Source organism: Trachurus japonicus, chromosome 6, assembly GCF_045865225.1.
Source record: "Trachurus japonicus isolate A0001 chromosome 6, Traja_1.0".
Taxonomy (NCBI): Eukaryota; Metazoa; Chordata; class Actinopteri; order Carangiformes; family Carangidae; genus Trachurus; species Trachurus japonicus.
In genome coordinates, this window is record NC_140912.1 from 13,199,615 (window position 1) to 13,223,708 (window position 24,094).

The 24,094-nt window shown below is 46.4% G+C and overlaps 1 protein-coding gene across 2 annotated transcripts; it reads right to left on the reverse strand.

Annotated features, from left to right (window-relative positions):
* Positions 1 to 3,483: 3,483 nt before the first annotated feature.
* tle3a (TLE family member 3, transcriptional corepressor a) lies at positions 3,484 to 21,940 on the reverse strand. 2 transcript variants are annotated; one of them, XM_085779033.1, is made up of 20 exons: positions 21,702 to 21,940; positions 20,990 to 21,090; positions 20,689 to 20,752; positions 19,227 to 19,271; positions 14,993 to 15,055; positions 14,603 to 14,707; positions 10,776 to 10,980; positions 10,340 to 10,347; positions 8,679 to 8,792; positions 8,490 to 8,540; positions 8,240 to 8,392; positions 7,634 to 7,766; positions 7,347 to 7,522; positions 7,136 to 7,209; positions 6,797 to 7,046; positions 6,051 to 6,298; positions 5,775 to 5,922; positions 5,482 to 5,632; positions 5,164 to 5,240; positions 3,484 to 4,869 (listed from the first exon to the last, which is right to left on the reverse strand). In XM_085779033.1, the coding sequence occupies exons 1-20, from the start codon at positions 21,723 to 21,725 to the stop codon at positions 4,762 to 4,764; spliced, it is 2,298 nt and encodes a 765-aa protein (XP_085635159.1). In that variant the 5' UTR covers positions 21,726 to 21,940; the 3' UTR covers positions 3,484 to 4,761. The 2 variants fall into 2 exon arrangements, with proteins under 2 accessions (XP_085635159.1, XP_085635160.1); XM_085779034.1 differs by lacking the exon at positions 10,340 to 10,347 and having other exon boundaries at positions 7,347 to 7,519; positions 10,747 to 10,980; positions 14,633 to 14,707.
* Between the last annotated feature and the right edge of the window lie 2,154 nt (positions 21,941 to 24,094).

Genomic DNA, 24,094 nt, shown 5'->3' on the forward strand with positions numbered 1-24,094 from the left:
CACTTTGGTTGTGTTGTTTATATGTGCTGAATTAAAGTGATCAGGAAGTTTTTTGAAGTTGCAGCAGATTGGCAGCACGTTTGTTTATTTGCCACGTGTTGCAGTGCGTCGAGCTCTCAGGGCCACCGTACTTTTTAACTTTGTGGTATGCGATCAAGCTGTTAATCAGCTTCACAAAAACTAAAGGATATCTTAGAAGTAAACACAGGCAGAAGAAGGGGCCAAAGGGAAATCGAGCTCCCACCACTTTACCTCAATACCACCATTTCCTCTGTAATTAGTCATGTAGCTTATACACCTCCAGCTGTGCCTTAATCAAAGAATGTGTGTGGAAATATAATTAGTATGTTAGCATAATGCACATAATAAAGAAGTACTTGTAGTTGTTTTGATCTCAACATCAAAGAGCATGTTGGGTCCTTCTCAGGGCATTAGTATCATACAAATCTAATTACTCTGGGTATTGAATTACTGGATTTTAGTGGATACTTGGAACAAATACAAGGGAATGTCCCAACAGTCCTCCGGCCTTCGGGTGGAAAACAGCCATTAAAAAAAAGGGGCATACGAGAAGATGGTGAAACAACATACTGATGATGTGTTCTCTGCTCCTCAGGACACATCAGGAGGAATTTAGGTTTTCCTCCAACTGCGGTGACACAAACCTGCCCAGCGCAGACAGTCCCTTGACCTCAATATCTAAAATAGCATCCAGTCCATTACTGTGGCCGTGTCCTCTGACTAAGCTCTGAGACTCCACACGGTGAAGTGCAACATCAAGTTCTCATGTAGAAAGTCCTCCCAACATCAGTAGTCTGAGCACAGCGGCGGCAGCAAAAGCAGCAGCAGAGGTGGTGGCGGTGGTGGTGGCGGCAGCAGCGGCGGCAACAATCCAGCCTAATCCAAATGAATCTGGGTCTCCCAGGTTTGTTCATCCTGGTTGGAGGGTGATGACTGCTCTGCTCTGCTGGGGTGCTTATCTGCTGTCAGTGGTCGGTGGCTGTACAGGCCCCGTGTTATCAGGGCTCAGCCTGCTCAGGGATTGGAGGGCCCATGGAAAGTAAACATAGAACCTGTCCTTTGCTTATCTATATCCCAGGAGAGAGTATGTGTGCGTTTGTGCATGTGTGTCTGTGTCAGAGAGAGAGAGAGATGCGCAGAGAGAAGAGGAGAGAGAGAGAGAGGCTTGTTTCCATGGCAACCTGCTTCTTTAACCCCCACCCCCCACCCCTCCCCTCTGGAGGAGAACCCTGGTGGTCTTTGTGTAATGCGATTCCACTAGAATGCACTGTGGATTAGAGCTGCACTGCCTTCGGGCCCTAGGCAGGGCAACAGTGAAGACATTATTACCCAGATCAAATGCTGTAATCACTAGGCACTGGGGGCTTTCACATCCATTGCAGATAAAACCTAGGACTGGCAATACTCAGGTGATTAGGGGATTATTATTCTGCATTTCAGCACGGTGCCAGTTCCTCGCTGTTGGAAAAAAAAGAAGAGAAAAACCCTGATTCTCTGTGTGATGGATGGGGGAGGGCAGAAAACAGAATGCCAGCTGAAAGAAGAAGCCAGGATTTGGTGGACTGTGATCAATGTCTGGCAGCTAAACCTAGAAAAAAAACAAAAAACATCCACAGTGCTTTGCATGTACAATCCCACATATTGGCATAACAGACCCCCTTTGATTTTCTGTAGGGTCTTGGCTCAAACAATTAGAGCAGAAGTGGAGAACTGGACTATTCTCCTATGTTTCGAGCCGATGTAAAACACTTAGGCCACTCTAGTTTCTTAGCCTGCACTGTAGCCCTCCTCTGCATAGAGCAGGCCAGCATGGGCTTTCGCATGAGAACCTGCTGAAAGCGCTCCATTGAGAGGCAGATCAGTGGAAGGCGAGACAATGACCCCTCAATGTCCAGCAATAGGCAATCAGAGGTACAACCTTTCATCTGCAGATATTCTACTGTTTGATTAAGTGAGGGAGAAAATTCTACTTGAGCATGGAGCTTAAGCTACAAATGCACACAGGAAGTACACACTTCAGCGACGTGGGAAAAGAAAGACTATAGCCTTTAACAAATGAGCCTGTGAGAGCGGAGCATGGCGGCTGGCTCCATGCTGAAAGCATCCGGCCCTGCTTTTGTAATCTAACAACAACATCTCTGAAGAGGCAGCCGTATGAAGGGCTCACAGCGTCACACACAGAGTCCTAGAAGAGTCTTGCTCTGGAGTGGAAGGACCGGGCCATTCACCTCATTCTACCCAAAACTACTCAACTACCAAAAGACCACTCAAGAGAGCTCAAGGGCAGTGTTTGCGTCATATATCTGAAGTGGTACTGCATGAAATCTCTGCCTCATTGAGTCGGCTGTGCTGTTTCAGTGCTAACACTTTTAGCACAACCTTATATACAACACTTGAATAAGGTGGTGGATTACAGCGACCACAGTCAGTTACAGCACACCATGACTTTGAAAGCAGTACCAAGTTGATCCTTCAAATATTAATGCAAGCTCAGTAATTCTCTGAGTTACAGCCATCACCAGAAGTCCCCAGCAGCCTCTCTGACAGCACCCGGGACGTCCTCCTCTCATGACTGCCGTTCTCCTGAGACAGTTGTCAACTCCTGTCTCGATGCATTTACAGCCATTTACCGACAGACGTCCATTTACTGTCAAGGAAAGCCTGTCAGTTAAGTTTGTACGTATACTGCAGATGCTGACAAGAACAAGAGAGAGCCCTCACTAGCACCACATAGAGCAACAGACTTTAGAGGTTTTCAAAACTAGAGCCAGGCCACAGCAGCCACTCCACAACAGCTGCTGCTTCATGCTCCCGCAAATAATAATCTGCAACTATAAATCTTAAACCGCCTTACTCAAAGACATAGCTTGACCTTTTGGGAAATGTGCTTATTTGCTTTCTTGTAGAGAGTTAGATGAGAAGATCAAGACGGCTGTAACGTCTGTACAGTGAACATGAAGCTGCAGATGATATTCAACTAGCACAGCATAGCATAAAGACTGAAGACGGACGGGAAATAGCTAGCCTGGCCCTATCCAGAGGTAACAAAGTTCACCTACTGTCGTATCTAAAGTGCAGCGATAAACACATTATTGTTGTTTGTTTTACTTGGACAAAAACCAAAGTGTAAAAACAACACATTATGATTTAGCAGATTATTTCATGGTGAACACAATAACTCTCTGGAGGCTTGTCAACCAGCAGTCAACCAACCGAGAAAGCAGGAAGTTACAGGCCAAGTGAAAAAACATGAGTAATGATATTTCAAACTAACGAGAAATTGTTAGTTGTGTCAAGTTGCCGTTTTCTGTTGTGTATGTGGGTTTCTCGTACAGAGCAGCATTGACCTTATCATCTACCTCTCAACAAAAACGCAAAAGCAAATTATCCAAAGCATCAAACTGACTTTAAAATGTGCAACAGCAGTAAGGCACCAGCTCTATAGAAATCCAGTCAAGATGATTTTATATAAAAACAGTTTATTGATTTATCAACAACTGTCAACTGTACAATCCTCAGGGATGATGACACGTGTATGCTACACAGTCTAACGAGTGTTTCTGCAAAGAACAGTCTTGTTGTGTATGAGAAGACTGTGGTGGAATATGATGAATTACTGAAGAAAGCAAACAGAGCATACCCAAAATGTCAAATGTGGTAATGGCTTTGCCCGCCACCTTTATAAGTAACCATGTAAGTCTTGCATATCAGTCACAGAGAGTCAAACAAGAGAGGAAATAATTAACTCTTACAGACTGATGACTAAACTTTGCTGAGTGGGAAAAATTAAGATTCATACAATAGTCGAGTCACCAGACTGAACTCAAGTCACAGCTGCTTCTCCATAAAACCCATCAGTCCTCCAGTTGATAATTATCCACTTTAATGTCACTGAAAGCAGCCAGTGTTCAAGGATAGGTCTTCATTTCAAAGCTGAATTTCTTCTGATCAGGGCCAAAGGGTAGAAGTAATTGGAAACCATGATTTTCTTCTTCTTCCAGTCTGAAAAAAGGGCATTTCCAGAATTCTCCACCGCTAAAATCCATTGGACAAACGTCTGTGTTCTGTGTTACAGCAAATAGCGAGAAAAAAAAAAAAAAAAAATCCGTTGTCAGGGAGAAAAAAAATCCAAATTAGATTTCCGAAAAGGTCATTCTGGACAACGAACATGAAAAAAAGCAGAGGAGGGAAAAACTGAAATAGAATATCCTCTTACAAAGTCCTAATCTAATTTCCATCCCCAGAGGGGACAGAAAATCACGGAGAGAACAAGAAAGAACCATCACAAGCGTAACTGGACACCAAAATATAAATCTATAAAAGGCCTTTTATTACTCCATTATGTACACTTTTCACAGGACCTCCAAGGAGAAGCTCCAAAGTGAAGCGCCGCTTCTAGTTGCGTCATGGAACTTTATCTCCACATTAAAAAGGACGAATAAAAAAGAAATATCCAACAAACAGAAAAACAGCAAGACATTATTTTCTTCTTAGTGCCTTGGGGAACTGCACTCACTGTACAAGTGTTAGCCGTATGAGTGAGGAAGGGCAGAGCTGAAGGACACGGCATCCAGGGCCACAACAGCACCAACGTCCATTTCAGTCTGGCACTGCCAAACTTCCTGCCCATCCACCCCGGGGCTGCAGGCAACATCCATGCTGTCTGTGTGAGGGAAGGTAGATGGAGGAAGAGTTTGTTGTTCATGAGCATGAACGCGCTCCGATCCAAAGCAGTCCGCTCTAGTAGATGACTTCATATACAGTGGCCTTCTTATCACCAGAGCCTGTCACAATATACTTGTCGTCCGTCGAGATGTCGCAGCTCAGGACAGATGAAGATTCCTTGGACTGAGAAAAGAAAAAAGAAAAAACACATTTTAGTCCAGGAGGGAGTTAACATGCTCAACTACATTTGAAGTTAAGTGGAGAAGATTAGCTGACTACAGGACAAGATTAGATTGCAGTGACATCAAGTTCTGGCCTGATGCCCCTCAAAAAGACTTCTTTGTCAGGTCAATAATTCAGGTTCAGTTTTCACTGATAGGAGAGTCCTGTCAGGCAGCGGTCGCTGTGCCCTTCCTCCCAGAGACAACTGTGCATACTTTTGGACTGGCTGCAGACAGCGTGTATTGATCTGCATACCTGGAATATGCTGGCGCCATAAGGAGTCCTCCAAGCATTCAACAGATTGTCCTTCCCAGTGCTTACGAACCATTTACCTGCAAAGAAAACAACGGTGCAATCAGACCTCCTTGAGCTGAGAAGTGTCGGAGAAAGAAATTGCACTTGCACTTGCAAATGAAGGGTTGCCAGGTCTGTAACCTTCAGAACACAATAGGCATTCAGACTGTAAAAAGGACATTGTGGTTTTAGCACTTAATAAAAATAGGTGAGACTAAGGCCACTCTGTGGTTAAGTACAGCCAGCATTGTCACCCCCTTGTTTTATGTGCGTTCATACCACAGTAGGCGAACTTGAGCGAGAGGACGCAGCTCTCGTGCAGGTGGAGCTGGTACTTGTCAGGCTTTGAGTGGTGGAGCACCTCCACATTGCTGCTCTCCATGCCCACAGCAAGCCACTCTCCAGTTGGACAGTAACCCAAGGAGAAGATCTGGAAATGGGACAGAACAGTAATTACTGACAGTGTTAGGGGCTAAAAGCAAGCCACCCTCCACAGTAGGTCTGTAGATGTGGGTGTTATTTGTCTCTTTTCGGGTTAACTCTGTGTTGCTGATATTTTCTCTGTGTTGTACCTGTGAAGTGAAGTCATGCTGCTGCAGCTGTCGACCCTCCCTCAGATCCCAGGAGCGAACAGTGTTGTCGAGACCGCCTGTCCACAGCTTAGTGCCATCGTGGGATATGTCAATACAGCTAGCACCATCCGTATGACCCTGGAACTGCCTTCAATCAAAGTCAGAGAGTGCACAAACATTTATTGACATCCCCCTTTTAAAATCATTCGCGCACACAGCAGCAAACTCTGTCGTGGGGCATTGGCCCACACAGAGCGGAAAGTGTTTTCTCCCTACCTAACAAGAGTCTGGTTGTGCAGGTCCCACACGGCGATGTTTCCGTCACTGCAGCAGGAGAAGCAGACTTTGGCGTCGGGGCTGATGGCCAAGGCATAGCATGCTGGGGCTGAGGAGGTGAGCTCGGCCTTGATGCGCGGTGTCTGAGAGGCCAGATCCCAGATGGTCAATGTGCTGGCCTCGCCTCCGACAATCAATGTGCGGCCATCAGGCAGTAGCTTACAGGAGCGGATGTAGTTATCCCTGTTCTGTTGCACAGAGGACAAAGCGAATCAATTCATGTTCAGGGCAGTGGAGCTAGAGATAGATTTAGGAAGAAGTCAGTGGGAAGGAGGATGAAAATGCTTCTGTTACAGTAAACCACCCTGAGGGTATTCTCAAACCTGGACAAGTTTTTTATTTCACTGCATTTATTCGGTTAGTTTAACATTTCAGATGTCATTTTTTAGACAATATTGTGTGATGTTGTGTGATATCATTTTCTTCCTCGCTTGTTAGCAAAACTTTCTTGAATTTAATACAAACAGTGAATAAAAAGCATCAGCTGCAATTGCATGCAAGCTAATTTGTTGTCAAACTGTCAGTGGGATGTGTGCCTGGTGTGGTCCTCGTGTATACCAAAGGCTTATCCTACTATTATGGCATGATGTTGCATATAAACAGTGCATAACCTTTAAGAATAGCAGGAGAAAAGCACAAAGTGTAAAAAAAAAAAAGAGTCAAATGTAAATCAGCAGCCTCCTCACCAGACAGTCCAGTTGGGACACGGGACTTTTGCTGCCGGGTTGGCTAATGTCCCAGATTTTGACGCAGCCTTTGCCACCAGTGTAGACATGGCGTGTGGGGTTGCTAATTGTAACAGCGCAGACCACCTCGCCGTGGCTTAGTGTGTTGATCTGACGTGCGTGGCGGGGAATACCAGGGCCAATCAGGGCATCCGGAGGGAAGGGCACAGGCTGCATCTGACCATCTGCACTGACGTGGAAGGAGTAGGCGCTGTTGGAAAATATGGAGTTGTGTTAGTGTCTTACATCTATACCGTTTTAAAAAATGTATGAGCATAGCACCTTTGGTGAGACACTCACGGTTTGCCGCCAGAAATGGATGTGAGGCTGGCTGGAAGGCCTGGGGCTCTCATGTGGGTGTGAGGATCAAACCCCTGAAAGGCGACAAGAAAGATTTGAATAATGGATCTGGACCTGAGCAGCAGTCATCACAGCAAAAATCCACACTGAACTCTGTGTGCTAGGTGATCCTAAAGTATGGCTAAATAAAAAGGGCAGGAAAGGGTTCTACCATAGGGGCACGACCATAGGCTGCAGCTGCTGCGGCGCTCATCTGAGGGGAGATGTGCAGACCCGCATACACACCAGGACTAGTCAGGCCTCCATTCATTTCATGATGGCCCATCATGGCAAAAGGGGAAGGGTAAGAGCCTGCGATGGACAGAGGGGTACGCAAAGCTGGGGCTGCTACAGACAAAGAAGGGAGAAGGGTATCGGCATGTTAGCATAACAGTACATTGGGAAAGGATTCGAAAAAGATTATCTCCGTTGCCATAGAGGAGAGAGAATGGTACCAACCAAGAGCCTCCATGCCTGGTGGTTTGCCCAGGATGGGTCTGAGCCCGGGAGTGGAGCTGGTGCCCGGGGTGGGGGCATCGTTGCGGGGGGTGGGGGTGTTGGACTTGAGGCCAGGCGTGGAGGATTTGTCATTCTGCGAAGGGAACGAGAGAGCAGGCGCATTCACAATCCCGGAAACCAGGCACTGTGCAGACTGACAATTTGAGAGCAAACTGAACTTAATCCAATCTAATTCTGACAACCCTCATAGTCCTGCAGAGCCATAAACTGCTATTTATTCTAAAACCTATTATGACCACAATGGAGATGGGGCCGTTTTTATCCCCTTACTGCTTTGGCTTTAATCTTTTAGTGAAGCAGAGGGGGAAAAATCCTGGAATAGTTAAATACATTGAGCTATTAACAGAGAAGACCTAACTGATCCTGATGCGGGACAATATTATCCCTGACGTTTAGTCATGCACTTAAAGCACCGACAGCCATTCCTAATCCACTGCAGAAAACGTCCCAGATTTATTTGCATATATCCCTTTGCTCTCTCTCTCTCAAATTCTCGTTTAAACCTCTTTCTGTCCTAATTTGTTGGTAACTCTCTTGGTGTCTTACATGACTGAGCTCCTTGGCCTTGGATGATGGGGTGCTTCCAGAGGACGCCACTGACGCAGGACTGTTGGGTGTGTCTTTCTTTGGGGGGCGGGGCTTATCGATACCATTTTCGGGGGGCGAGTGTGCTGGGCTTGCTCGTGGAGTCGCAGGATCCTGCAACAACACGGCAGAAAGAGTTTGACATTGATGCAACGGCCTCATACTTCCACACGTCAACATGGCAATTATGATTTTCCACTGCACTGCTCACCTCATTAGACACATCCACCACCAGGTCATCACTTTTCTCTCCATCGCTGTCCTATAAGGATACAAATAGTGGCAGGTTAGTCACCTTGGCAAATATTTTTCATGAGACCTTTGAAACCCCACAGCACAGCTAATGGGATACTCTAGTGTATGTCCAAATATATCAAACAACTCTTTCAAAAAGACTCACATATCTGTCCTTCTCTTCCACTTTGCGCTTCTTTGAGTCCAAACTGTAGTCGGAGGAGCTGCGGTGCTTCTCACTGGCTGTGCGTAAGCTTTCTGACGGGGATATGGAGTTATTCTGCAAAGAGAAAACCCAGACCCTTTATCAACATTTCCCCTTTCAATGTAAAAGAGAGCAGTGAGTCATTAATCCATTACAAATTCACAGAGAACACACTTTGCCAATCCAAACACTACAAAAAAAAGCCTCATTCACAAAACTATGGATGCGACAGACTCTTAAAATGCAGCTGTAGGCCAGCTCCAAACAGTACCCTGACACCAGCCAAGCCCAATCTCACACACAAGCCTGTCTCTGGCCACGCAACAGAACGGGCCGTTATCTGAACTGAAAGGAAGAGGGCTTGTTTTCTGAGCTGCACTCCCTCCTCCTCATAACTGGACAACAAACAGCCTCACAGGGACATGAGCAGCGTGTTGTGGCTGAACAGAGGGCCTTTTCTCTGGAGTCAGTCAGCCCAAGCATGAGAGAGAGAAGGACGAGAGAAAGAGAATGAGAGAGAGAGAGAGAAGGGGAGAGAAAGTGTATGTTGTGGGCATTGGCCATTGATTGCTGCAGCGCGCTTAGGCACCATGTCAGCTCATGCTTTGAGCTCTGACAAAGCAAGGGAATCTATATCCTGCCAGTGGGCACGGCAGCGTGGGACTGACTGGTGCTTCTTCATGGAGCCCGCCTGCCCACACAAGCTGGGACAGCTCACTCCAGACGCCAGCAGAATGGGAGGAACTAGGCAGGTGTCCAGCAGCTTTCACAGGAGTTTGCCATTTGCCTGTAACCTGCCAAGTTCTCCCGATTCTCCCTGTCCCTTCCTCTGAGGACCAAAGCAACGACATGGACTAAGTCAGCAGCAACCCAGCGAGGTGGACAATGGCCGATGGACTAGCAGTCTGGGCAAAGAGCCACTGTCTGCATAATGGCTGACTTTTAAAGAGATGCTTAGCGTGACTCATTAACCAAAGTCACCACTCTGCTATCAGATGACCTGGGACAAGAGCACAGAAACAAAACAGGCCTGCTAATCGCCCCAGGAGTTCCATTTCTTCAGACATGACTGCACCCATTCAGCTGGCCCGGCCCACAGAAACACAATCTCACAGTCCCATCACAAGCCATCAGAGATCGCAGCCATTCAAATAAAATGCTTTAGCAGCTCCAGCCAGACGGGGTGGAGAGAAACAAAACAAAACAATCCTCCATTTTTGTTCATAAATATTCATCACATGCCAAGGAGGAGAAAGAGTGAGATGGTAAACAAGGGAGACAGTAGAAGGGATCAAACAAATCCTTTAAGAAGGGGAAGTCCAAGTCTTTCTTTAAACGTGATGAAATTACAAGGCCTCTAATCTCTCCAGCATGATACCAGTCATTTCCCTTCTGGATTAAACACACAGGACTTATATTGCAAACTTCCTTTCTAATTAATAATTTTACAGAAAGCAGATTAAAACAGGCCACGGAAATACCACAGTAGCATGCAGTTAGCGAGAACTTTTACTTGATATTTGCAGCAGAGACAAAAAAACAAAAAACGAGTTGAATTATAAAACCTAGAGGTCATGCAGAAAATTAAAATAAATAAAACAATCGTGGGTTCAGACACTCACCGTGCTCTCTGTGTTGCAGACATAACAATAGTGGCCAAGGCGATGAGGAAACCAAGTGGAGCAAGAAGAGAAAAACAAGTCAGTTAGCATATCATAACAGATGCTTCTGGCTGAATGTGTGAGAATCAACTGCAGGGCACAAGGCCCCTCTTATCACCGTGTGTTAGAGCTGTTGAATAGCTTATACAGTCATGGGCTGGGAATGTACCAGCTCATTACCCAGACAGAATGTGAACAGACAGGATGTGCTCCTCACCTAAGGGCCCCGGGATTCTGCTCTAGAGAGTGAGAAGCACTCTGCACTAAATTGGTTTTTCCCTGTTTTACATCTATGTGATAATGTCAAAATTAATACACTTTTCAGTTCTTCTAAACAAACTGGTTAAGCAGCCAGTGCCTAATTGGACGGCCGTATGTCTGCGCCCCAACTGCTCACCTCTGTGTTCGAGATCATGGTGGTTTTTCTCATCCTTCACGGGGAGGTGGGCCTGGCTGCCCAAGGCGCCGAGTGCCAGCAGGCCCGATCCAGAGCCCGTCACCGGGGGGATGCCAGGTGGCTGCAGGCCTGAGGGGTGAGGTGGCAGCTGGACTGGAGGCCCGTGAGCTGCGTGGGAGAGGTGCTGCGCCTGGAGCTGCTGCTGCTGTAAGTAGACAGGGAGATAGACAGACAGACACCGAGTGGGTCGGAGGGAGAAGGCAAGGCGAAACCGCACACACACACTAAACATGAGGCTGATCAGTTAAACCCTGGATGATATTAGCACATTCACACATCTATTACTGTCAGGATCAGACAGCAATCCCCCTCAGCGCTATTTCCATACCGGGCCAGGGTGGCATAAGCTCCAGATCTCTGCTGAGGGGAGTAGAAGTTATGACTAACAATCAACTGCTCAACGCGTCTAACGCATGAGTTGCAGGGCTCAAGACACTCAGTCACACAGCATTAGTGGTGCACTATGAGTGGAAAACAAAATAAAAGAAATATTCTTCATTCCACATGAACGGGAGAGAGCGGAGCAAAGCCAGATTCGCCTGCCGCTTAACGCACAGGAAATATTTCACTTCAGGTAAACTGGCACATTTCATACTGCAGCACCACAGCACTCCACTGCCATCAGTGAGTTGAGCAATTCTCTTTAGCAACATGAAGCTGTGTAGGAATCTGTCAGCCTGTGGGCTAAACAACTACCTGCTTTTCTAAACGCGTCAAAAAACACAACCAGCGTCTATTTACTCCTCTCATATTCACGTTCCTGGATTAACACAACATGAATCATTTGCGCATCCAAACTTTAAGAGATGGAGGGAACACTAAGTGCTGGAAGCTGGCACTCCCTCCCTCTCACTATGAGCATTTGAGTGTGTGTTTCAGTGTGTGTGCGTCCGGAAAGGCTGCTCCGGGAGCCAGGACCAGGGGTCCCATGCTGGCACTCAGTCAACCCTCCAATATTCACCATCAATATTTGAAAGGCACGGGGAAATGGATGGGAGTTAAAAGGCACTCAGCATGGAAGTAAGCAGTTTAAAGCAAGGTTAAATAATACTTAGCTGAGACACCAATAAAAACATCAGCAATTTATTACCCGTCTACAAGCCAGCTGAATAATTCAGCAGCTGTTACAGCATGCACCTCCTCTCTTTTACAAGACAGACTTCAATCAGTGACCATTTATAGCCATTTCAGGCATATTAGGCACTTTGTAATGGCTGGGTAGTGGTAGCGGTACAACACATAAGCACTTCAGCTACATTATCCATCTAACACATACTTAGGGATACACTGACTTAGGAGGAATGTGCTTTTACAATTCATTTTTATTTTTTAACCGTTGGTACACAAGGCTCAAATATGTCTCCAAAAATCATATCTGCGGGGCAATTTTAATTGCTTCTTGCCTCCTAGATGATCTACCCTGGGGCTAGACTGGACTAGATGGGAAACTAGTTAGGTTTTTAACTTGCAACCTCGTCTTTTGCTCCACAGGACAGTTGTCAATCCAATTACAACATATACCCAGGGCAGAAAGAGTGAGGGAGAGAGTAGAGAGCAAGAGAGAGAGCGAGTGTGTTATAATATTGTGTCCATGAGGGAAATTAAGGAGCCAGTTCATTGGCAAGGGAGAGCCATCCTTGCTCATTGTGTTTAATGAGGCACTGATGGGTAATATGCATGGTTGATCAGCAAGAGCCCTCATTAGAGGGCCATAAATGAAGACAATAATAAATAAAGAAAAGAGTCTGGCCTATTTCCTCTAATTTAATATTCCATGATAAAGACCGACTCTTTGCCCCTTTTTTCTCAGACTGAGTGTAACTACAGGAGAAACACACACACACATACACACAAGCAAAACTGAGCAAATGTATTGTGGCGATCTCCTGTGTACTAACTAACTCAAGTGAAATGCACTTGGGCAGGAGAAGTGCCATACACCACGAACAAGACCTTCAAGCCCAGATGTAAGTACAAACCAAGTCCAGTAACAACAGCATGCCACTGACCATGAGAGCAGGGCAGACAGCCTGCTGCTGCTGCTGAAAGGAGGACAGAAAACACCCAGAGCTTCAGCTGCTCTACCTGCCCTCTGTGCATTACTAGAAACTGAAATGGATGGGGTTAAAGACAAAGGCCTTTTGCACTCATTGTCCGATGCCCTTTTAAAACAAAGCCATGGAGTGGGTTCATCCAGGTGGCTGCTAGCTGGGCGAAAGGTGGGCTTATCTGAATATTTCTGTGTGTTTTCTAGTCAAACATGAAACACCACCAGTCAGGCTCATCTCAACGCAAGCAGCTGCCCTAGTTGCATCCTATTAATGGCCCTCAGCCCCATCAATAAGGCATGCAGCTGGCTCCTGGATGCTGCCTGTCTGCCTGGCACGCTCTTTCACCCCACCTTGCTTTACAATATGCATGAGGATTTTGGCATGCCTACAGAGCTTCTCCTCAATGAATAACTAATGGAGGGGTATTCGTAAAACATACAGTAGCTACATTTCCACCTCCTCCGACATGAGCAACCTGCGTGACTTGGGTGGCTGGACTGCTTCATAAAACAGGCCAAGTGCCAAATAGGACCATATACTAAAATCATGAATGGGCTTCTGTGATACTTAATAAAATGTAGATCTTTTAATGCTATTAGTTTTAAATTATGGATGAGGACCAACAGACGGCAGAAAGGATCACAGCCACCACTTTGTAAGTACGGCAATATTCTACATTATATTGTTCCAAGTGTGAAAACACACATAATCAGGAAGGAGCCACAAATCAAATTTGCTTTTCTTTGGGAACAACTGCCGTTTGCAGCTGCTCTGCTCTGGTGAAAGTGTAATAAAGCATCTGCTTCAGTCCAGCAGATAAAAAACAAACAGCTCTCCATCACCTCAAGACACCTACTCAGACAAATTCTAGGGAGCAATTATCCTGAAACAAAAGGTCACCAAGGGGTCATTAATTGAATTCCAATATGTGCCCCCAGTCATCTAGTCAGCCTTTTGGGCCAGGCCTCTTATGCATGCTAAAGACTCTGCAAGATTCAACTGTAGTAACGAGATCACTGATATCTTGAACTCTGTACCGAGAGAGTGAAACCAATCACTTCTCTTTTGGCGCGGCGGGATGAGTGCAGCTGATCAATGAGGAGCAGATGGTGTTTGGAAGCAGTGATGAACGCCATGCATTACTGCTCAGTGCTGTGGTGTGCAAAGAGAGCCATGCAGCTGAGCTGCGACTGCTGACTGCTGTCTGTACTCTCTCAGCGAGCTTGCAGCGCTGGCTGTGTTCTGCTCACCCTCAGCCTCCTAATTCCCACAGCTATCCAGGTCAGCAGTGAGGGATGAGGCTCCTCGTTAAAACCTTAGCCAATTAAAGCAATACAGGCTGCGAAGGGGATCTCAAGAGCTCTCAGGCTCGCATTTATAAACACACAACAAGGCAGTGAAGATGCCACAGAGACCAAAGCTGGAGCAACGGACCAGCTCTTGAGGGCTACACTTGCTGTGTATACGGTCTAAATATATTGGTGAAGAATGTATTGCTGAGCTGGAAAGAATATATTAATACATTTGAACAAGAAGAGGCAAACCTGCACTGTGACTTTAGCAGGCGATGTATTAGATTAAATCACAGTTCAGACTACTTGGTGAATGAAGAAGACATGTGATGCGGAAAAGTACTATTTATAGTTAGTGATTGTCTTATGTGCAGGTTTGCCCCTAGCCAAGGTCAAATAAAAGAATAAAAGGGGGTATACACACGGTGAGAGGCAGATTGGGAAGTCCACGTACCCCGATGATGGCATTGAGCTCGGTCATAGTAACCTGCTTAGCCCTCTCCACTGCCTGAGCAACCTGCTGTTGGTGCTGTGGGAAGACATTAACAAACAAAAAAAGAATGATTGGGACAAGCCAACATTTATCACAGACCAACATCCACTCAGCCCATCACACTTATCTGTGAATTTCACACTTCATTTTCATAGTGCTGCTGCAATTTCAAAATCGAGGGCAAATGCCACACACAATTACTCTCAATTGCTTAACCTGAGCATTATTTTGAAGTATCTTTAAAATAGAGGCAACAATAAATAACTTTCCTTTAGGACTAAAAATGGTGACACTGCTTAGGAGCCACATTCAAAAACTCACCTCTTGTGACAGGAAAGGCATAATTTGAGCTAAAATTGCGTTGAGACGTTTGGCAATCTCCGTCTGCAAAACAAAAGAGGGTGAAAATGAGACGGCGAAGTATGAAACTGACAGTGACTTCATATAACCCCGCCTTTAATGTTTACACCGATTAAGTCAATTGCTGCGGCAATCAGAACTGCTTGACTCAACATCCTCTAAACAGCGTGATATTGACATTTGAAATATTTAAAACATTAGGAGAGCCCAGGGGGATGGAGCACAGCTGTGCTGAGAGTGCACTCCATGCTAAACGGATATGAGCAGGCAGAGTGCTGCTGTGTTGAGAGGATCCTCTCTCACTCTGCCTTCCTTCCCCTCATCTGCAACTGCTCTGTCCTGCAGTTAACCTCCGAGTTAAACCATACAACCACACCCCAGGAAGTGAGGCCCGCTAGCCAGACTGCACTGTTTACTTACATGTGACAAGTGTAGGCAATTTACATTAGGGGTTACAGCTGCAGATTGAGCAAAGACTACAAACCATAATGACCTCGAGGCCAGGGCAACGCACCTCAAATCTATGATCAATACCACCAGAAGACAAGTGCACGCCTGTAAACGTTAAGAGTGCAGTGCTAGACCTCGGCCTTTCCGACACTGAAAGCCAGGCCATTTCTCACTGCAATCAGCTGCCCGGCCCACCACCACCCTCCCAACCTCCCATCCACCCAGAGTCCTGCCTCCATTCTTCTGCTTGTCTACCGACTGCCATGGCAACGGCTGCAACCCAATCTTGCTGGGATCATTATGCAAATGGCACCTCTGCTTGACCGTAACAGGCTTTAAAATCATATTACGTGCTTGGAGGCAGGTCATTAAATTGAATTTTCAGCCTGTCGATCACATGAACATAGCAAATGAATGGTGGCTAAAAAGAGCAAGGGGAGGAGGTGAGCAGAGGGGGTGTGATCCAACCCCCACCACCACCTCCCCTGTAAAAACACAGCACAGCCAGCTCGCTCTGCCTCCTTCTTCTTCCAAGGATGGGAGATGAGACTCTCAGGTTCAAGCTCAGCACTGGGAGCAGAAAAATAACAGTGCCAAAGCTACATCATCTATGGAATTTATGAGCTGCAGTTCAACCCAGGGCCACTGCGGAACACAAACACATCACAGGGATTTTCTCCGATTTTTCATTTGGAGCTGCACACACAATGTACTTTGCAGACTGCCAGCTTATTTATTACACATGGCAGAAATGCCAGGCAGTTTTGGCAGCCAGACATATTACCTCTGAGCAGAGCCGGAGAGATTGGAGAGTAATGTCCGACAGAACAAGACCTGCTGACCCAAGCCACAACATGGATAGCCACTTAGCCGGGCAAGCCAGCAGGACAAACAACAGGCTAAAGATGAAATATCAGATGATATAAAGTAAACCCTGGGATCAGAGGCAATAATGTGAAACAAATATGTTGTAGCATGTGTTACAGAAAGTACAATAGTCCATAAGATAATACTGATTATAACTTGATTACTTTCTGCAGAAAAGAAACTGAACTCCAGTCTCTTATGACACACAATAAATGTGATCTACAACCAGCAAAGCAATGAAAGGGTTAGATAAAGGTTTTATGGGCATTAGTATTAATGCAATGTAGTAAGTGCTCTCGCAAGAGCTCAAGAAGGCCCTCAGAAATAGTTGAAAAGCTACAGAGCCTGTATAATCCATGTTTGTTGAGATAAGCCATGTCAATAGCAGTCGAACATTTGACAGGATTTGTGAAAGCGCACAGTCCATTCCTCTGTAGCTTAGTGTCATGGTGACAGCTGGCTAGGAAAGGTCAGGAGGTGGCTGATCCACTGTGCCCTAAACAACTGGCAGCCTCGACAGTCTCACAACACAACATTTAAATACACGGAAAAGGCATCAACTCAGCTCACCACTGCTGTCAAAATAGATACAGCGCAGTGCTGGGAGTTTTTTTTTTTTTCTGTTCTGCTGGCAGATAAAAATGGGGCTGTTGCCACTTTAAGTAGATGACAGCTTGGCCCTTGAGAGGCCAGCTTTGCGCTGCTGCTACACAATTACAGGTACTCGGACCTGTGTAGCACCACTTTAAGAGCACTCTCAGGCAGGCTTGTCAATGGTGTGCAGAAAGGTATTCGCCTGTTGCTATCAGCGGTGGTAAAATGGAGTCGAGACACTGATGAGTATTAAATACGCAGGGAAACAATGGGTGGCTCTGGTCACAGGGTCCATCCATAAACAATACTTGACTAAGTCAGATTTAAAGGACCTCCACTTTGTCCAAGATGACAGCAACTCGTGTTTCCATTAAACTGAGATGTTGCAAACAGTCTTAAAGCTGTTGTTAATGTGAGGAAAATCCAGAATACATTTCTATTTGGCATTTGACACTATCAATATTGGATCTCACTCATGCCAAAAGTCTGCCTAAATGGACGCATGAGTCATTAGTATGATTAACCTTGTCAGCTGCAGCAGTCAGTCAGCTGATTTCACGGCCAAAAGATTACTTCAATCTTAAAATAATACACTTTCTAACAAAAACAGCGTAAACCATGACCTTCTTCATTATGCCACATCTTAAAATGTAATAACTTTACGTTTATGTAAGTGGATCTGACACCCGACAGTTCACACCCTGCAATCATTAAACTCCAGCTCCGGTCACGTGACATGACAGACTGGGGCTCTGGGAGCGCTGACGGTTTGGAGTCCAATGTTTCTCCAACTACTTTTTCACCGCACGCCTCCTTTGTATGAGCACTGCTGACAGTCCGCTGGCTGACCATGTTTGCTTTGACCCCGAGCATGGCAGATAGTTTGCTACTTAGCAAATGCTTCCCACAGCCATGGGCCTCATGTCTGTGTTACGACTGCAGATAACGGCCAAATCTGATTGAGCCTCACCAACACCCAGGCCTGTAAACCCTGTGCAGCTCTTGGAAACAAGCACCAGATGATGGTAATTACTGGCTGACATCACGCAGCAGAAATTAGCCGTTTGCATCTACGGACTGTCACGTCTGATAGAGAGGGATCAGATAACACTGCCACATCGGTCCATCTGAGCCGTGTCAGTGTGTGCATTCTGAAATGTGAATTATGTCCCTGCACGGTAATGAAAAAGGCACATTTAGAGGAATGGATTTCCTCACTATGGAATAAATCTCCTGGCAGGAAAATAATATGCCTATGTGCATCCAATAATCCATCCCAACCCTGGCTGTTAACCACTCCCCCGTCCTCTCCTCCTCCCCCGCCTGAGCCGTAAGCCGGGGGAGTCTGCATGGAGGGGCCCACACTGTTTGCTCACAAACACTCCGTTCAGCAGGTTAGGGCCCCACTGATGAATTATTCAAGCGCTTCCATCAGCTCTGTTGAGGTTCCTGATAAAAGTCAGGCGCTAAAATGGATCAGTCGATTAACCTGTTTACACAGAGCTGGGCTGTTGCCCCTCCCCCCAGCTCTATTCTCCAACTTGTCTCCGGCTCCCACCTCCCCCATCCCCCCGCTCCTCGTTCCTCTGGTTGGCGATAAGTGCCTGACAGAAGCTATCAGAGCGGCCCGAGCCCTGACAGACATGTGGCGGTGTGACACACGGCCCCAGACACTGATAGATCACCCGACCACACCAATCCGCCATTCCTCCAGTGCTGTCATTAACCAACGCTCGGCTGTGGCAGGAAGGAGGACAGCCTCAGCGGTTTAAGAGCAGCGTGCATGGCAACCTCAGGATTACTCATTCATACCATCTTTATCTCTCACAGCATCAGTGTGATTGATCTGTGAAGCAATGCGTGATATGATCTTTTGATGAAGATAAGGGCACAATAAATGACAAAAGGACTTTTGCACCCGTCTTGTAATTACAGTTCCTCTTCAAATAAAAGAAAAAGACGTACTGACCTATCAGCAGTCCTCTCCATTTAATCATTATGAGTCAAAGGCCGAGCCTGCCAAAGTCTACCTGTAATCTTATCAAAAGGCTGAGACAAATCCTGTCTTTACACCACTTGTAAATTTAAAAAAAAGTGTCACACCAATTATATGGCGATACAAGCTTGCTGCCTTGTTTGTTTGCAGTGGATCCCTCTGCTTCCAGCCAACTGCCCCTAAATCAATTCAGTTCACAGGTTAAAGCAACTCCTCCTGGGTCCGACATCCCCTGACACCGAGGAAAACCAGTGATCTGAAAAATATGAAGAACGTGATGGTACCTACCTGTTTGTGCATCTCTATGTTCAGCCCGTAGGACATCTCGTAATACTGGAAACGAAAGCAAAGATTTGGTTCAGATTAACAAAGTTGATAAAGTTGCATTACAATCAAGTTCTGCAAAATGTAAACAACAAACAAAGTAGTTCTTACCGAAGTAACTTTTGTTTTTATTTTTAAGTCATAATAATAATTCCAAATTAAAACAAACACAGCATGGAGCCACTAATCAATATTTCAGTTGATCACAATACTAATCACATCATCACATGGACGCTGTGACTGAAGCCAGATATAATCCATCTTGTGTGGGCAAAGGTGATAAACTATAATCACACACACACACAAAATAAGTTTTTTGGGGCAGCTGACAGCAAATATCGAATAAATCAAGATTTTGCTGTTTGTAGTATGAGCACAGAGAATAGAGGGCTTAGATTTATTGATCACCATCTGAAACTCTCAGATCTCCAGGATGTCTGTTTACTTAGCGTAACACGATTGCTCAACACTCTTGATATTTCAAGCCAGGTCAGTCTGTCTGGCTGAAATGTAATCCGTGGAGCCCACAAGTGGCAGCCAGGGCAGAAATGGCTTTCCAGTCAGCGTCTATTTGATGAGGCCAATGCATTATTCAGTCCATTAGCTTCTTTGAAAATTACTCTCAAACAAGAGAGCCATTCTGTCTGAGATCAGAGCCCCACAGCCGTGGCGTAACCTGACACCCAGTGCTGGCTGTGGTATACTTCTCTTCATGTTTACCTAACCTCCTCCCTGTCAGGCTGACATGTTGTTTTCCTGTGAAAAGAATGTTTAACTTAAGCCTGCATGTATTGGTTTAAGTCATCCCCGGTGTGTTTACCTGGGACAACAGAGCGGCTACACTGCCACAGCCGAACTTTCAGATTGTGTCATGTCTGAACTAAATTCCTGCATCACAGGCACACCTATGTTTTTCTAAAAACGGTTGCCAAATTAAAAGCCAATAATTAAGGTTTACAGAAAACTAAGATCGGCTTATTGCTAAAGCAAACTGCAGCATGTTCCGCGTCCTCCATTTTGTTTGCCGTGGTGCATTTTTCCCACACACAGCTCCGGCCCCTCCACCGTCAGCTCACACCTAATTTATGGCCGTGCATATGTCTGAGCGTGGAGTCTCCTAGGAGAATAATCAGATCAGCACACACAGAGGGCAACGCTGCAGTCGACCCTTGGAGATCAGGGGCACGTTATAATGGAGCCTCAGCACACTGCCGCCTGCCTGCCTGCCTGTCAGGAGGAGCTCCTCCGTAACAACCAGCTACATCCAACCCCCCTGGGGGGTTTCACAGGCCTGTACCTGACACTCAACCCGCCCTAACCACCACACAGGTGATCACAATAGCCTGTCTCGCTCCACCCCAACTAGATCCCCAACAAGCCTTGCAATTTGGAACCATAATTGCTCCCTATTGTAACATAATCTTACCATGACATAGTGGCGCTGCATCTCCGTCTTCTCATTGGCCAGTTTGTCATACTCCACCTTAAGACTAAAATAGAAGACAAGGTGTCAATTTCAGGCGTCTCTATCACTTCAATAACACACTCACACTTAACCAGTTGGCAGAAGTGTATGGAGGACACACACACACACACAAAAAAAAAAGCTTTCCTTTTTCCCATGCTTGCAGAAGTCAACAACCAAATATTAGCCTTAACCTTTACTATTCAATAGAGAGTAAATGTTGACTCTGCCACACTTTGGCGATATTCTTTGTATTCATTACCTGTGATATTGGGCCTGCAGGAACTGAAATTCGTCTTTAATCCTGTCACAAGACTCTGCTACGGTGAATTTGAAGCCAGGCTGACCAGGCTGATGTGGAGGCTGAAAGAGGGTTAAAAAAAAAGGAAGAAAGAAGAAATCATGTCAGTAAAAGTAACTGGAGAAGGATTTATTCATCATTTTCTGCATTATGTCCCATGCTGCCGAATAGTTTGCACATCATCAGACTACTTTCAAGATCATATCTCCTCTGCAGCGAGTAAGACATGACCACACTATAAGCAGGTGGGTCTGCCTCACACCCCCAGAAGCTAATAAAAAAATAACACAAAAAAGGGGCTTCCACTCTGAAAATGAAATCCAGTCTCAAAAATGAATTAACACCACCACCTGTCCTCATATTCAGCAGAGTCATATGTTAGTGCATGGCTGAGTAAACATCTCCAGGCATGCAAACCATCTGCATCCATTTACCACTAAGTGCACGTTCTGATGTAGCATAAATGCATTGTAATATGACCATAAAGAAATTTGATGAGCTGCATTAAAAAGGTGGAAAACGCTTTGCAGGGCAGATTCAGGAGAGAGAAAGAGGTGGAGAAGAAGAGGGGTGGGGGGGGGGGGGATCAGCACAGTCAGGAATCATGTCAACATCAGCACAGTCACATAAATATGTAAAGCTATATAGTGAGTAGAGAGGAAGCGCTTCTTACCGGATGTCGGCCTTGTGGATACATCTTGAAATGTATCCTTTGTTTATCTCTCCAGTGTGCTGGTCCTTTGGCAAAATGGTTCAAATTTGCTCACAAGCCACACCAGCCTCAGCAGACAGGGGTGGGGGGAGGAGGTGGTGGAGGGGGGGAGAGGAGGAGGTCGTGCAAACCCTGTGTAGGGAAAAATGACGCGGTTTAATCTATAGACGAAAAAAAAAAATACAATAAAACATAACAATACACTTCACGTTGCTTTGCCAAGAAGTAGCCGGAACATGAAACTATATAGTTCCTGTTATCGCAGGTAGGTACGGCCATTAAAAAAAAAAGAAAAGAAAAAAAGAGCACCACTAGTCCCGCGCTTCTGTCTTCTTGATGACCTTATTCGGTCAGTGGTCAGCGGTTCAGTCAATACACAACAACACGTCTGTTTATGATTCAAACTGGTGCAAACACAACACGGGTTTTAATAACCGGGCTACTTTTTTTCCTCCGTGGAATTGACACGTTTGCACCAAATCCGCTTGTTGTTGCCTCTAATCTTGACTGGTGTTCGTCAATTCACCAAACCACCACCACCACCACCACCACCGGCAGCAGCAGCAGCAGCGGCAGCGGCGGCAGCTGCCCCCAGTTACAGGACGTCTCCAGGCCGGTCACAGCCGACGGCAGCCGGCTTCCACCTACTGTGTGACTCCGCTGGAAAGCGACTGAAGAAGCAGAAGCCGTGCGCTGGTTGAAGCGTACGCCCCGACACACACACATACACACTCACTCAAACACACACTCATACTCGCAGTGGGGAAAAAAGAAAAGAAAAAGAAACAGCTCAAAATACATACCCGTGCTAACCGTCCGTCCGACTTTTGTTCCTGAAGAAAAAAAAACAAGAGCGGACTGTAATTCATGCGTTTAATCCCTCCTAATGTAAGCGTGGTGGACGCAGATCTCGACAAGCATCCCCCCTCTCTCTCTGTGTCTCTGTGTCTCTCCCTCTCTCTCCGGAGCGCACCCAGCCAGACTGGGGGAGCAGTTGGGAGAAATTTTGGTGCGGTCGGGCACGATTAAACTACTTTATTCTCCGCCGCGAATCTCCGAGGAATGTGCGCCTTTTGTGGCTGGTTTAATCCCCAGAAAAAGAGAAGAAAAATATATGAGCTGTGAATATGTATAAATATGGCTCCAAAATCTGTCTTCCGACTCGAGTAGGTTGAAGATTCTTTAAAAGCGTAACATGGTACTCTCCACAATCTCGCATTTCCCCCAGTTGTCCAGCTTAGCCCGGTTGCCACACACAGGCAGCAGGGCTGAACTGCCGTGAAAGCGCCTATCTGTCCAATCGGATTACTCGGAAGGAATACGGTCACATCTGCCTATCGGAGAGCGACAGCCCCCACGTGGGGTGCAGGCAGCGATACATGACATCATTCCTCGCGGATCCACAAGGCATCATCCGTCCGTCCCCACCGTGTACAACAACAACAACAGCAGCGGCGGCGGCAGCAGCAGCGGGCGGCATTGATGTGCCGACGGTGATATCCACATTTGACAGAGACAGCACAAATTCCACATCCGCGCTTCATTAGCCAAATAAAGTTGATGATTTTTTGGGGGGGGTGAGACCACCACCAGCGGGACGGGGGTGGTGGGGGTGCAAGTGTGTGTGGGGTGGGGTGGGGGGGTGCAGTGCAACAAGCATTATTGAATTTTTTTCCCCCCATACAAGGAAGGAAGGGGCTTGTTTTTACAACACGGTTATAAAACGTGAAGCGGTGTTAATGTGAAATATCTAGAGTCCACCAAAAGTAGAAATACCCCTTCCTCCTCCCCCTCTCTCTGACTCGCACACGTCCACCGTGAAGGACACAATAATGACCAATCGATCGACGATACCCACCGAACTGAAGCAACCGGGGTGGTGGTGGGGGGGTGACACACGTTTTTTTGTTGTTGTTTTTTTAAAAGTTTCTCGTGATTCTTGCACAACACTTCCGCGCGCCTACCTATCAGCATCTGGGTGCTAGTTGCACTGCGGGGAGAGAGGAGATGATTGCCTTTGTCTGATATGAGCATCAGCCATGTCTGAGCGGTGCGCCTCTCCGCCTTGTTTTGAAGGTTCAACTCCGGCCCCACGTGGGACTCCTCTGCGGCTTTAAGGCGTCTCGGCCAATGGCGGCGCGGTGCACTTACTCGCCGGCTTCCCATTGGCCCAGCGGCGGCGGGTCTGTCATTCACGGAGCTGCGTGTCAATCAATACCACGCGGGGTCAAGCGCTGACAAATGCCTGTGCTCCTCGGTCCTCTGCCGGTGAATAGAGCCGGGAATGGCTGCTTAATTAGCTCCGAATGGCTTTTCTCTCCAGTTCAAACAATCTGTTACCACCACGTGGTAAT

Coding starts and splice junctions, on each gene's coding strand:
- tle3a (XM_085779033.1), bottom strand. CDS start 21,725: ATGTATCCACAAGGCCGACATCCG. Junction 15,056..19,226: donor ACATAGAGATGCACAAACAG/GTAGGTACCATC, acceptor TTTGTTTTGCAG/ACGGAGATTGCCAAACGTCT. Junction 7,523..7,633: donor ACCAGGCATGGAGGCTCTTG/GTTGGTACCATT, acceptor CTTTGTCTGTAG/CAGCCCCAGCTTTGCGTACC.